This window comes from Bradysia coprophila (assembly GCF_014529535.1).
Source record: "Bradysia coprophila strain Holo2 chromosome X unlocalized genomic scaffold, BU_Bcop_v1 contig_130, whole genome shotgun sequence".
Lineage (NCBI taxonomy): Eukaryota > Metazoa > Arthropoda > Insecta > Diptera > Sciaridae > Bradysia > Bradysia coprophila.
Genome location: NW_023503296.1, coordinates 559,463 through 574,233, shown reverse-complemented (window position 1 = coordinate 574,233; position 14,771 = coordinate 559,463). Strand labels below are relative to the sequence as shown.

The following is a 14,771-nucleotide window of genomic DNA, read 5'->3' as shown; positions in this document are numbered from 1 at the left end:
TTATGAAAAAGTGACGCACTATTTGCCTAACTTTCCACTTTTTCGAACTATTTTCGATTTTACTCACTTTTTTTCGAAAACACCATCAAAATCGACGAAAAGCGTTTGTTCTTACTGGCCATTTAGAGGGCAATGTAAATGTGTCAGATGCGTAATTACAACCCGAATTTTTACTTTTACATTACTCTCTAACTCAGCAGTAAAGAGTGTGAATGGTTCTTCTGGATTTCGACTTCGGAAAATTTGAAGTATTTTGTCAAAGGTGAGTAATATATGCCTAGAAAGGTCTACACCCATTGGAAACCACTCTTCAAAAATTGTGAAACCCTATATGCCGCCTGGTATAGACCTCGAAAGGCCTAAAAATCGGGTTTGCGCGTATGTGAATCATTTCCGATAGATATGAGTGACCTGGTTGACCATGGCCTCATTGGAAAGTAAGGGTCAATTACTTTCAGGGCCAACACAGTTTTTGAAAGAAATCATCTTTGTGTCGAAACATATGGTAGGTCAAAAAATGGAAAAAATCTGGAATTTCGACGCAACTTTGATGAAATGTAAAGCTTTAATGGCAAACGACTGTCTATAAGCGTTAACTTAAGTTAGAGGGTATCCGCAGTCTACGTTGGCAGTAACCCAAATGTAGCGATAGATATCATACAGATATCTCATTTAGAGTGGATTAAGTCGTGATACCACCGCTACTCAAAAATATGGAAAAAAATACTTTTTTAAATGTCTGATGCCAGACAATGAAAAAGTAAACATGTGGTACTACCATAACAAAGACGCCTTCTACTTTAAGTTAAACTTAATCTAAAACCAAAAAGTCAATCAATAGTTATCATTATCATCAATGCCTTTCCAATGAGACAATGGTCATGCAGACCACTTAACTGTAGCGAAATTGCCGTACATACGAGCAGACCCCATACCGACTTTCAAGGTCCACCACAGACGACACTTTTAGTTTAAAAAATTTTGGAGAGTGGTTTCGATTTTCCGAAGTCGAAATCCAAAAGAATCACACTAGTGACAATAAATCAAGCTTAGAGCATACTATCCAATCTCTTCTTATTCAAGCTTGTCTCCAAAATTCAGAGAATAATTTAATTTTTAACATTCTAAAAATTAGGCACTGCCAAAAACTCATCTTTAGGCAACTTTTTGGTCAAAAAACCAACTATTTTTAGCAACTATTTTCTAGCATTTCCCTCACTATTTCACTTTTTTCGTTTCAATTTTGCGTAGAATGACTGCAATCACCAACTCATCAAAATAAACATTTGGACACAGGTGTATATTTATGAGTTTACGCGCGATGTTTCTCCAATTTATTATTGTCCTAGGACTGACCTTATTTGAAATTGACCGGGAATCTTATCGTTTCCCTAGGCCTGTTTTCTCTCTTTCGCTTGTACAATAAAATAGCGTATTTATATATGAGAGAAAATCTTGGCAAGTCTCATTGCTTCCACTCATAAGTCAATAATCTACTATTCCGCTTCATTGTAATATTTAAGCGAGTATCCCCACATGATGGTTTGCTACTACTACGATGGTTTTCTTCATTTATCCCATACTCTACACAACACTTATTGTAACATCATCGGAATAGATGATATGACAATCTCTCTGAATAGACTGAATAGACTTAAGCCTGTCTCTAAAACGATTGGAAAATACCAATGAAAACCACCTGTGATCATTACTTATACTCGATTGCAGAACTACTTTTACTCAAATTTTGCTCATTTAATAATGTCTGATCAAAATATATCTCACAAATAAACCAGTGGCATTCTCAAAGATCTTATAAAGAGTGAAAGTCTGATATTTAGTTTAACTGAAAAAGCCCCTCCATAAGCTACCGAGAACGGGATCTGCGAGCACAAGTATGCAAGTCAATCGAACTTTTTTTTTTAACTACACTGTGTCAGTCTGCACATTAAATTCACTTTCTTAAGACTATACGTTTCAGATATGTTCGAACCAACTGAAGACATTTGTTTATGTTTGTTAGAAAAAAATTAGTTTGTTGTGATTTATAAAAATTTAATTATAATAATAATACAAAGAGTTACATTATTCGTGTCCTACACATCAACCGACTGCATAATAAATAACTTCCAATATATGGACAACAAGTGATTGATTCAAAGCTTTAACACCAATGTGTTTTTTTGGTTAATTAGAAACTTATGCAAAAACCAATTTGAATTACCAATATACTTTTACTGTGATGCAATCGTATACCAATCAAAATGATATTCAGAAACATTTTGTGCTCATTCCTAATTTGTTTAGTTTTTTGTGATATAACTATAGCGGCCAGTACCAAAAATAAAAACTCAACTCTCATTATAAAATCGAATAAAACTAAATCAAAATTAACGAATCATAATGGAAATTCTGCACTAGGTAAGAGATTACAGCAATAGGATTTTTCGGTATTAATTTTTGGTTGGTATGACTCGTCCGTAAAATGCTAAAATATTTCGATATTATGTGTGTAATTAATAAATTTGTTGGATTTCCACCACGGCTGGTAGTTTCTGTAGTTTATATTGCTATATTGCAATGCATGAAAAATTGAAATAAAAAAATTAATTCGAAACATGCATCATTATCCGAAAATTGGATTAATTCGCCCATACAGCATTTTGGTGTCTCATTTTTTTGTGGATATCTGATGTAAAAAGAACCATTTGTACTAATAAACCTGTTTACGGCAATGACCTAGCTTTAAATAAGTTTTTTTTCTGTTTACATTCTTATTTTACGGGCAAATGTTATTAATTATTTCTTATGCAAAAACGTTAATGGTCTATAATTATATAATCAGGAGAAAGGTTCGTTTGAACCTGTCAACTGCATGCAGGATAGTCGCTTTGGAAACACAAAAAGCGAAACACGTTCACCAGAAAAATTGCATTACACTTCTTTGAAGCTTTTTTTTGCTGCTTGTTTTTTTAGACACATTTGAGTTGCAAAGATTTGCTCAATAAAAACCAAGCAACAAAACGTGTTCCGATTATTTTTTAAAAAGTTTTTGAATTTTTGGACTTTTTAATCGTTCAACCGTAAAACTTATTTCATTGTGGTTAAGTGATTACAATTACAATAATCACTTATACACCTCTCTGTATGTAATAGCGATCGAATTAAAATATCGCACAAAATTTAAAAAAAAAAACTGATGTAATAAACCAGTATATGAATGGTATGTTCGAGTGTTACACTTTTTTTTGGCCAAAAATATTTTCACCAAATAAATTAACTGAACAACAAATGGTTATGGCATTAGAATTTGCAGTCATCGCTTTTGAATCAATAGCCATTAATTCTTCACTAAAGTGGTAAATGCTGGCATGGAGTTACTAACAATCACATGAATCATCTATTCAACTTAATTATATTCATCTTCTTTCATTTTACAGATGGCTCAGAGATCAGTTTTAGCTTACAAATATTTTGAAACAAATTTTCAGTCAACATTTTACACAAATGAGTATGCCAATCGACAAATCTCAATAGAACATACTAACCTAGCAAAATCTGGCTCTTATTCTTTTAAAACAACGAAGATAAATATCAAAGCTTGAATGTGAATTCCCATTCAAAAATTCAAAATACCGGATTCGACCGTTTTTTTTTGCAGCGCTTTCTACCATACCACTAAACGTGTGGATTGTTGTCTTAATTCTTATGATTCAATTTGTTGTATAATTATTAATCAAATGTCCCTTACAGTAGATCCAATTCCTGTTTTATGATCTTTAACTCACATGACATTTGCTCAATTCGCTTGATGTTGTGTCGCCTGAAGTTCATTTGAAGATCAGGAGCATTTCAAAAACCAAATTTCAGTAGAACAGACACATCCTAGCACTGCCTTTCGTTAATAAAATATCGTGAAGGTCTATCAAGTATTGCAATCGTAAGAAGCCGAAACGGAGAGGGGTAATTTGTCACATGATGCTAAAATAATGCATTTTCCAACTACGTAAGAGGTGAACTCGCACACGATTTTTCGATTCCAAAATTTTGTAAAAGGAGTCATTAAGTCGAGTAACAAGCAGCAATAAACTTCCGTTTGGGAGTTCACCTTTTATGTACTTTATGTTCTTTTGGCACCGTGTGCCAAATTCCCCAATACCTCCGAAACAATATTTGCAATAAATATTCTAAGACAGAAACTTACAGAACTCTGTGCGTGCTGAGGGGATCCGAGAATTTGGCACACGTGAAGGGGGTGCCAAATTCCGTACATGAAGTGGAATCTAGCACATGTGCCAGATTACCTTTTTTCCTAGGTTTTTGAGAATTTGGCACACGCAACGAAGCTTGTGTGCCAGTTTTGTGCTAACTCATTTTAATCTGGAAGTTATGATTGAGTCTGTGAGTCAATAAATTTGTCATTTTACGAGTTTTCGCAGTCAAAACTAATAAATTTGTCTTTTTACAAAATGACGCAAAAAAGCTATGGCTTTGAAGGCATCGAGATAAATTCAATAATTTGTCTCCAAACTAGAAAATTCGTCCTTTTACGAAATCTTGCATAAAAGTTGCGATGTCTTGGAGGAATTGAGTTACAAACAAATTTTTTTTTATTTTTTATCGATGGAGAACCTAATTGTAAGACACTTTGTCTCGTATCATATGCCAAAAAAAGTTACAACTTTTTTTATAAATCATTTTGAAAGTCACTAAAAACACGAAAATTCGAATCGAAATACAAAATTATTGATGACATACTGTATTTCTATTCGAATTTTCGTGTTTTTAGTGACTTTCAAAATGATTTATAAAAAAAGTTGTAACTTTTTTTAGCATATGATACGAGACAAAGTGTCTTATAATTAGGTTCTTCATCGATAAAAAAAAAAAAAAAATTGTTTGTAACTCAATTGTCGTTTTCCGACCCTATTGAGCAATCTTCGTCGAGCAGCTAAACGTTGTTCCTCGAATCGAAACATCACAATTCCCTAATTTTTGCCAAGCCTTCCCTTTATAGGTAAATAATGTTGACTAATAGTGACAGACGGCTAACTATGATTAGCACACCATTCACTTTTATTTATTGTTCTATTATGGCTACCGTGTGCCAATTTCCAAAGTTGCATGGTGCCAAATTACTCTTCAGATGGTGAATCTGGCACTGTGCTAAATTCACATTACAGTGGAAACTGGCACGCATCAAACTTGCATGGTTACCCTACCCCGTGCTGAGAAACATGCAATGCAACAGTTTTTATCCAATCGTCGAAATTAGTCTAATTTATCACTTAATCTCATTTTTTCAACTATTAAGATACTGCATTTTCATCGTTCAGGTATTCACCTTGTTCTTTCTTTTACGAATTTTACCTTGAAACTATCGGCATAGAGATTTCATCAATGAATAAAAATGAATAATAATTCGCTATCGAGAGTGTGATGACTGTTATATGTATAAATGAAAAAAAAAAAAAACAATGTGTTGCACAAATATAGGTCTTTAAACCAGACCGAATTCGCCGAGGCTTAAAATGATATACAAGCAAAAATTTTATGATTTCTGGTTTGTGAACGAACGCCGTTTATGTTCAAAGCGGGTAATTATCGCAATTTTCATAATCGAACCTTAGAAAATGGTGCAAAAATAATAACTTATTGTAACAACATTGTAAATTCACTTTAAGCTAATGGATATGGTGATGCAAAAATTGTTTAGCAATCTTAAATGTGCATTGAATTTGTTCACAATATTTTTGTATTTCAATTACATTCACTGCACACAGTCTTGGAAAAAACATGTGTGCGAAACACAATCGTCTGAAAAACTTGAAATAAATATTTTAAACATTTCGCTTGATTAGTTGTAATTAAAGTCAATGTCACCCGTAGCTGATTGTATTTCAGACATCAGCGTAAAAGAGGGCGACAATCACTGCGGTTTTTCATCTTTGAAATTTGGAACAATTCAGAAGCTAGAAGATGAGTTTCTTTTTTGCAGACTGTTTTTGAGTTTTTGAGAGGAAAAGAGCAGAAAGTTCGAAGAGAAGTGAAAAATTCATCAGTTACAAACACACAATAAAAAGAATTAAAAATCTTCCTTTCCATGAGCTTCTCTCTTATCTTCACCATACTTCAAAGTAACGAGGTTTTTTTTGAACTGCAGACTTCAGGTTATGTAATCAACTTATATTTTGATAAAAATTTTGTGTTGTGTCACCGCACTTCAAGCATGAGAGGTACTCTAAATAGAGTACTGAAAGTTAACACTTTTGCTCGATTGTGTTGAAAGTTAAAATCCGGAATGTAGCAATACAATATGGATGGCCATACTATATCTACCTTGGACAATACGTCTTGCACTAAAGGAACTATTCATAACATGCCATAGATATGATAATAGATGGCGCTGCGCCGGTGAAGTGCAGCAACGCCATCTGTTATCACTTCTCTGATAATACTCGATTTTCAGCATCAGCACACATTCTAAATTTCCTTTAATAAGGAAAACTTAGGGCTGATGCTAAAAAATAGACTTTTCCTGTCTTTGTACAAAAATAACCATTGTATGTTGAACTCTTCCAAAGAAGTGTGTGAATAGTATGGTTTCCGACTCATGTAGCGTGTAAAAAGGTATGAATCAACTGAGTTTAATTTTTGCTTGTCGGTGCAGATTAATGTTGATTTTATTATTGTTTATTACAACTAATATCAGAAAATAGTTAAAATAAATGTCATTCAAATCATGAAGAATTTACGGTAGATACGTTTGATTAATTGCGAAACTTCTTACTTAGCCTCATTTCATAATGTCAGACCAGTCATTATTTAATTTGCCAGTTAATGAATGAAACGATGAAATCGAATTTGCATTTTAACGAAAACGGTGGCAACACAACAGACGAACACGAGCAGTGATATCACAAACCCCATTCTTTTCTCCTCCGTTTCTGTCCCACTATTCCACATCTTCGGAAGTTAGAAGTAGAGAATTCTTTGAAGTGACATTATGATTATTTATACACCCTAGCACCCACAAATATGTAGCTCTCGTTAGTCAAGCTAATTCAAATGAATGTTGAAAAGTACTGATCCTCTTCCTCAATGAACATATAAATATTCTAAGTTTTCGAAACAAGAAAGAAGCTGACAAGACGAACAACAAAGGAAAAAAGGTTTTGGTGGAAATGAGGATGGTAGAGTTAAGTATGGTTTCCGCTTACAAAATAGTCACTCCGGTGAAATTGTGGTAATGTGGCTATGAAAGCACTCGGATACTTTTACTCATCTGGATACGAGATATCAAATTACTTCACTGATATAGTAATGTACTATTGAATACCTCCGTTCACTCTTTAAATAATAGAAAAGAGGAATATGGTTTATCTGGACGAAGGCGAAATGGAATGGTTTTTTTAATAAATGGAAATCAGGCCTTAACTGTTCATTTTTGGTTTGATATTAATATTCAGAGTTCAAGAAATTCTGAAAAATTTAGATGTAAGCAGAGTATTCAGGAGCTCAGGAATTCGTTTTTCTATCGAACAAATGTACCGCTGATGAATAAACCATATAGCTTTCTTTTTGTAGCTAACCCTGGACCCTGGGTGAAAATAAAAGTCCAACAAGTTCGAAAACGACATTATTAACTCACGGTCGCAAATCTATTGTCTTTTGAGGCGTGAATATGCGGTTTTCGAACTTGTGATTTCCATTTTCACCACGGAATCGACTCTGAAGAAAATGCACACCCGATAAACACCTGATTCTCGGAAGCATTCAGTTTTTAGCTGAATAACTGTGTGACATTGAATTAAAACGACAGAACGAAAACGAGTGCTGGCCTTTCAACGGATTATGCACACTTTTGATAAATGTTATAAAAAACAAATAGATCTGAAATCATTCCACCACGAATTACATTCATAGTAACGACATACATGAATGAAAAAAATCAGTGAAGCCAATCGTATTAGTCTCAAGGTTTTATACAGTTCAAATCAGTATAACTCAAAGTTCAGACTACAAACCGGACATATTTTTACGACAACTTAAACCAGAATAAATGGTTTAATTTAGGAGAAACTGCGAGCGTATCACGGGTAAAATTATTGAATCTGTTACTTCCTTTTACTTCATTTGTTTGACCATTTATATGAGTAGAGATGAGCAGACATATCGGGTCATTTGACCAACAGAAAAAATTACTGAGAAATTTTCTCTTCAATCGAATTTACAAAGGGAGGGCCTTTTATTCAGCTAATTTCAAAAATTATAATCTTCTTTAGTATCATTACAGGTATGCACACAGACCCCACTATTAGAATCCAGTCAATTTCTATTATATCAATACGTGTCGATTGAGAGTTAATTTGGTTTTCTGATTAACGGTTCCTGTGTGAGGAAGCGCCTTCTGTGCTGTTAGATATCTGCTGCATGCAAAATGAAAAGTTATAGCTCGGTTAATGTCATTTTCTAAGCAAAAAAAGAAAAAATGGTCTTAGCCGAGGTATAACTTTGAAGTTTGTGTGCAGCCGATCGCTAACAAATTCAAAAGATGATTCCTGTGAAGACACTTAAGCTCAGACTTGTTTCCTCTAAACACTTCCGGTGCATTTTTTGAATGTAAACTAGTAAATATTGTGACTAGCGAGACGAAAAAACGGTCTTAAGTTGACTATGATAAAGGAACTTGCCTATCTAGCTGTTTCAAAGTGAGTTTCCGAATGTTGCCTTCGCGTTACCGATGCGGGTCAGCAGGTCTTGGTAGTTTGGTTCTATTAAACAGTTATGATCACACAGTTATGAAAGTTAAATATCAAATTTCGAGTTCATTAGACTGATAAGCTAACAACGACCCTATAGAAAAACTCGATTTTTACGACCCCATTGAATGACCCGATTTTTCATCTTGCAAATTTTTAAGTTCATCTCTCAACCCATTGTCCTACACTGTCCTACAAACTTTGAATCCTTCTTTACAGCACTATCATCATCCACAGCTTTGTTACAAAATACGTCCACAACGAAGCAGACGGCCTCCAAAGCTAAGAACGATGGTAACAAAACTTCAAATAGAAAGTCTAACAAAACCACTGCGAAACCATCAGCACCGAAACGTGCTATAGCTACCTCATCCTCTTTGTCGCGCCAAATTGTACCGACTCAATCATCGAACCGTATCCAACTGTCGACCAAGGAAATTCCACCGAGGAAACAACCCACAAAGAGACAGAAAATCAAAGAACCGCTGAACTATGACAACGATCTGTACCAATGTCCTAATGCCACACAGGCGGAGTTTCAGCTGTTTCCAACGCTATGCAAACGGCATGGTGAATGCATAAAGAATGTTGGGAAAACGTATCGGTGCTGTAAGCAATTTGGTAGCAAAAGATGTTTGAGAGGGGTTGCCAAACCAATTCCGGAACAGGATCATGCACGTAAGTCAGAAATGAGCAATGCGAATTGACGAGACTATGTTTCGTTTGAAAATGAAAATATTTTCAGCAATACTCGGACTTATACCGAGGAAATGTCCGAAGGAACCGTTAGCTGAACTATTTTGGCAATTGCAAACATGCGAAACGGACGCAGATTGTTGGCCGAGAGTTTGTTGCCCGGATGGAGTGAAGCGGTATTGTCGCACATCGAAGCCTGAACTTGAGAAATTGTCACTTCCCGGTGCCAAGCAACTTTCCTATCGTAAGAACTAAACACAATCTACCCTTCGATACGAATATTGAATCTAAATCGATATTTTCAGCTATCGAATCACTGTCTGCCTACTTGCAATGTACACCTCCGCCACCGCCCGCTTTCGATTCATATCCGAAAAAGTGTAACAACACCTTGGATTGCTTCCCGAATGTGTGCTGTCAGGAAGAAGGCAAAAAACACTGTCGACCGCCTCGTAGATCACTTCTCGCCTTAGTCACAGGCTTTGCCCAGGTAACAATTGTCAATTGGATGTTCACGTTCACACTACTTACCATCGTTGTTTCACACAAAATTATTTCCTTCCGATTTCTAGCGATTCAACACTGGCCTCGTCAGACAATGGACCGATAATTTAGTAATAAAATGAAGCCGTTGCCGAGACAAACTTATTTATTATTTGCCAACAAAATTGCCAATAATTGAAAATGTCATGTCGCCAATAAAATGTAAACAATGACCATCCATGGACGTGTTTTAATACTTCCACTCTCCTTTTTTTTTAAACCGGGGCGTGAACCGCTGTCTCAACTTTCAATTATTCCCAATGATGTTGCCATTATAACAAAAGAATGCGACGTTACTTAATCCAACTGAAAGGTGGAAACGAAATGGAAATTATTTATCGGTAAAAGGAATTTGAGGTTAGGGTTTTCGTTTTGCGTACCTTCTTGAATCCAATATCATTGGCGTATTCTCTGAAGCACTGTCGGCAAATGTTTAAACCGTATTTACGGATGAGACCATGTCTGTTCGAGCAAGCTCGGCTGAAAATCACAAAACATTCAGTTAGTATGAAAAAGACACGTGCATGTGCGGAACGAAATGTTTCATTCGCTTTTTTGCATGTTTCCATGAATATTTTAGCAGAAATTTCAAATGCATTTGAAGCAGACAAATTAATGGAACAATATTTACCAGCATCTGGAGCCTTGACCATGTTTTCTTGGATGAGAATACCAAACGTTAGCGAAACCCATGTTGACGATTTGATTACTTCAAACGAAAAGACGGAAAGATGGAAGGCGGTTCGGTTTTAATTCGTAAATTCAATGTTCGTAAATGATCGGGTGTGTGACACTTCGAACTCAATTGGTAACAAAGAGTAGTAGATTTGTTGTTTGTTTTTGTTAGGTTGAATTTCCATATACAAACTGTATATACCGGTAATACCGTTCAGATCATCATTACCGACAATACCGAAATGTTTTCGAACCGGTAGCACAAACTTTGGAGTTACATTAAGCGCCGAAATTTTGATTATACGTACCGAAAACCTAGTCAATTAAATCGAAATAGCTATTTATGACATCGAGTGCGGAGTGCTTTATTAGGCTCTAGATGTGTAATTATCGTGAGCCTAATCAAGTACTTTGCACAACGTTTTATGCAACAGAGGGACTTTAGATTCTAAAGTTCTCAGTTTTCGAACATAATGATCTCGAGTTGCATAAAACATTTTACACTCGCCAAACCATGAAAACACTGAATATCGCGCGTCAAAAGTTATCGTAAACCACATTTTTTTAGTTCTCTCTCAGCAGACCTTGCAAACAGGTCGAGGGATCCAGGCGATGTTTTCCTTAATGGTGGAGTTTGTTTATGTTATTCGTCAAAGAGAAAAATTTGATACGAATGCGGAGCTTACTCTCCGTAAGAAACGAGTAGATGCACATCGAACGAAACAACTCGTTCGGCTTTATATCGGGTATTTTCGGTTTCGTTTTTATTCTCATTCTTCTTCTATACATTCAAGTTCAACCTTGAACGGTGTGTATAATATTTGGTTTTGTTGTTTGTGTATTTCATGGTGAGACGAGTGTAAAGTTGTGTGAATCACAGGATTGAAACCACTCAATCTTAGTATACGTGTGAATTCGTATACCACGAGAATAATTTTTGCAGACGTATGTATGTTTCGTCGAGACTTATGCAAAAATTATTCTCTCAGTATACGAATTCACACGTATACTGTAATTTCGTGGTTTCATTCCAAGTGATGCAAGTAACTATTGTCTGCTTGTGCGAAAAATTGACAGGTAAGGTCGACATTACCTATCTGTTTTTAGAGCCCGTATAGAAATTCTATTTTTTCGTCGCTGAGTGAATGAAAACAAATTTTGACAACTCTTACAAACAAAATTTATTTAATTAATTTTCACTATTTACACACGATTTGTCGATTGAAACACAATTATTTTTGAAAATACTGAAATCCAAGACTAATTGACATCTTTATTGACACATATATAACCACAAAGTTAACTTTGACAGAATTATCTGAGCGACAAAAATTTACGGCAGTGAATCAAAAGGAATTCTTGTACGAGCCCTTAGCGAGAAAAAATGGGTTCCCGCACACGCAGATAAAATATAGTATGCCTACTTGCTTCCAAGTTTTTATTTTGGCCAGTGTGACGTTTGTAGCCTTTGCCGGCTGGCCAAAATAAAAATTTTGAATTAGATAGGTAACGTACAAAGGTAACGTGCAAATATAACTGTTAGGTTGCAACACATGCCAAAACTCAATACTAAACAACGCAGATCCAACCAATGAAAGTATAAACCAGGTATGGTCTGTTCATACAAACCGGAGGACATGGCGATTTCATATAAACAAACTCACCTCTCATGAGAGGTGAATTTCTTTACATGAAATCGCTATGTCCTCCGCTCCATACAAAGTTTGACATTCGACCCTTGTGTTGACGTTTATTGGATCTAACAACATTATCACGCCAAACGTCACGGATGCAACATATCAAATCTTATATTCACCCGAAACTTTGGATCCGTATTTTTTGCTATTGCCTGAGGATTTGCGTTACCTTCAGTATGTATATGTACCTTGGAAAAAATACGGCCATTTGTTAGTCATTGGCGCAAAATTATTTTTCAAAATTACTATGTGAGCAAAACAAATCAAAATTATAATTGAAAACGCAAAAATTTACAGAAGGTCATTCGGACTTATTGTTGTAGATACGAAAAAACAACATTAATTCCACGCGTGAAATGTGTAAGGAAGATCTTTAAAAAATGAAATCAATTTGTTACGATAGGTTCATGATCCAGTTTAAATTCAAATCTCTCAGAGGATACATGATTTAGGACATAAAGGATCATCATATTTTCTCGCTGCGCATTTTATATTTCTAGCATATAAATGTTCATCCAATCTTGAACAATTTGCTTCTAGAAATTATCCTCAGAAACAGTTTTGTTCCAGATTATTCTTCGAATTTCTCTAATTGATTTCACGACCTCTTTGAATCTTGTAGCGAATACCTAGAGGAACGTGAAGACAACGGGAGCAATGATTTTGAGGTGCCTACATCAGAGTGTAACATTTGAAGAGTCAACAACAGTTCATGCCAACCAAATTTTTGTATGCCAACTGTTCCAACTGTTCACCATTCACACCAACACATTGATCATGTGTTCACATACACCATTATTTAAACACGTCGTCTCAATGACGGACTAAAAACCATTGCATTAAAGTAGACATCCTGCCCATCCTGCTCAAAAATATTTCGATCGCACATCCATAGATGTATTGCTAGACTTAGCTATTTTATCGCATGTGGCCAGCGAACACATCAAGTCGTATAAATGCGTCAAACTTTCTTTTGTTCTCGCAGTAGTCATTCGGAATCGAATCAATCGGACCAGCCACCTGTTTCAATTTCTCATCACTGTTACCAAATTTTTAAGAATCTAGCAGGAAAATGCTTGAGGAAGAAATCGTGGGCGACGTCAACAATGACCTGAATAGCGAATTAAATAAACTAGTTGTGTCAATGTCAGCCCTAAACATTGTTGACCACAAAGCAACAATAGCAGTTTGCTATGCAAAGTATTTCCAACAGAGAGTTCGTGAATTCGGAGAGATTGAACAGCAAATCCGATTGCTCGTCAAATCGTTCAAATCAAAAACGAGTGAATTCAAAATAGCTAAGATACCTGGAGATATCAATAAATTGAGTGATAAATATGTGTCTATTACCGGCGAAAATTACAATAACATTGAAACGGAAGGTTTCAGCGGTTTCAGTTCGGAACAATGCTACACATCGCTTAATAACACCATCGCACAATCAACAACGAACGCTCGTAAATCTGCAAACGAATCCGATTCACAAAAATTGAAGAAAGAAACTGAGATGAACAGTTGGAATGATTTGTGCGATTTCTTTTTGGAGGATGACGATAGTGGTAAGAAAAGAAAACGAACTTTGATAAGTAACAAAGTACTTCAAGCATGAGAGGTACTCACACAACTGTTAAAGATTGTAAAAAAAAACCTACTTTTACACACAAAAGCCTTGACGCAAATCAGCTGCTTTGATGTAAAGAAACTGCAATGCTTGATTTAATAACATTTTACATTCTACATGCGTCGAAAACCGTACTTTTCATGTTTCCAGCCCTACTTTCGACGCCCTCAGCATGTAAAATTCATTACATAACTCGGGATAAAAATGAAAAGTCTCGTTTTCGTATGTTTATTGAGCTCGGCTTCGCCTCGGATCAACAAAATTCACACGACAACTCTACTTTTCATCTTTTTATCTCTAGTCATGTAAAATACTATTGTTGAAATTTCTTTTAATCAACCAACTCAAGCAAGAAAATTATATTTTATGCCACTCAGCATCATAATATGCAAAATTTGCAAACTTTAGATGCCTCTGTGGCATAAAACGTTGTATGCAACTCGATGCAAAGTAGGGTCACGATGTGTATTACTATTTTCTCAATCTCTTTCTCTCCCGTGAGGCAAGTAAGCAAAGTGCATTGACAGGGGAAATTTTCATCTGTAAGGAAAAATTTCGCATACCTACACAACAATTGTATGCCTGTGTTGCTTTGCCTTACAGATGAAACAATGGAGATACAATGACAACGGCTCACTGGACTTACCTTATAAGAAACACGGAAAAATTGTCTTCCGTAAGGCAAATACTATCGATTGGCTCAAACTCTCTACTGTAAGGCAAATACCGTTGTTTGGATTGCTTATTCTCTTTGCACTTGGAGAGGAATGTTCTCGC

At 35.5% G+C, this 14,771-nt stretch overlaps 2 protein-coding genes across 2 annotated transcripts; one reads left to right on the top strand and one right to left on the bottom strand.

The window, feature by feature from the left end:
• Positions 1 to 1,948: 1,948 nt before the first annotated feature.
• On the top strand, positions 1,949 to 10,276 carry LOC119067853. The gene is made up of 5 exons (XM_037171091.1): positions 1,949 to 2,421; positions 8,982 to 9,440; positions 9,508 to 9,702; positions 9,764 to 9,948; positions 10,031 to 10,276. The coding sequence occupies exons 1-5, from the start codon at positions 2,265 to 2,267 to the stop codon at positions 10,082 to 10,084; spliced, it is 1,050 nt and encodes a 349-aa protein (XP_037026986.1). The 5' UTR covers positions 1,949 to 2,264; the 3' UTR covers positions 10,085 to 10,276.
• On the bottom strand, positions 10,090 to 10,792 carry LOC119067854 (40S ribosomal protein S29). Its single transcript, XM_037171092.1, has 3 exons — positions 10,633 to 10,792; positions 10,382 to 10,481; positions 10,090 to 10,307 (listed from the first exon to the last, which is right to left on the bottom strand). Exons 1-3 carry the CDS (start codon positions 10,692 to 10,694, stop codon positions 10,299 to 10,301), a joined length of 171 nt encoding a protein of 56 aa, XP_037026987.1. The 5' UTR covers positions 10,695 to 10,792; the 3' UTR covers positions 10,090 to 10,298.
• Between the last annotated feature and the right edge of the window lie 3,979 nt (positions 10,793 to 14,771).

Bases quoted from the DNA above. Each gene is read 5' to 3' on its own strand.
- LOC119067854 (XM_037171092.1), bottom strand. From the start codon at position 10,694: ATGGGTTTCGCTAACGTTTGGTATTCTCATCCAAGAAAACATGGTCAA. The intron at 10,482-10,632 runs GTAAATATTGTT...TGTGATTTTCAG, and splicing joins GGTCAAGGCTCCAGATGCTG to CCGAGCTTGCTCGAACAGAC.
- LOC119067853 (XM_037171091.1), top strand. From the start codon at position 2,265: ATGATATTCAGAAACATTTTGTGCTCATTCCTAATTTGTTTAGTTTTT. The intron at 2,422-8,981 runs GTAAGAGATTAC...CCTTCTTTACAG, and splicing joins TAATGGAAATTCTGCACTAG to CACTATCATCATCCACAGCT. The intron at 9,949-10,030 runs GTAACAATTGTC...TCCGATTTCTAG, and splicing joins TAGTCACAGGCTTTGCCCAG to CGATTCAACACTGGCCTCGT.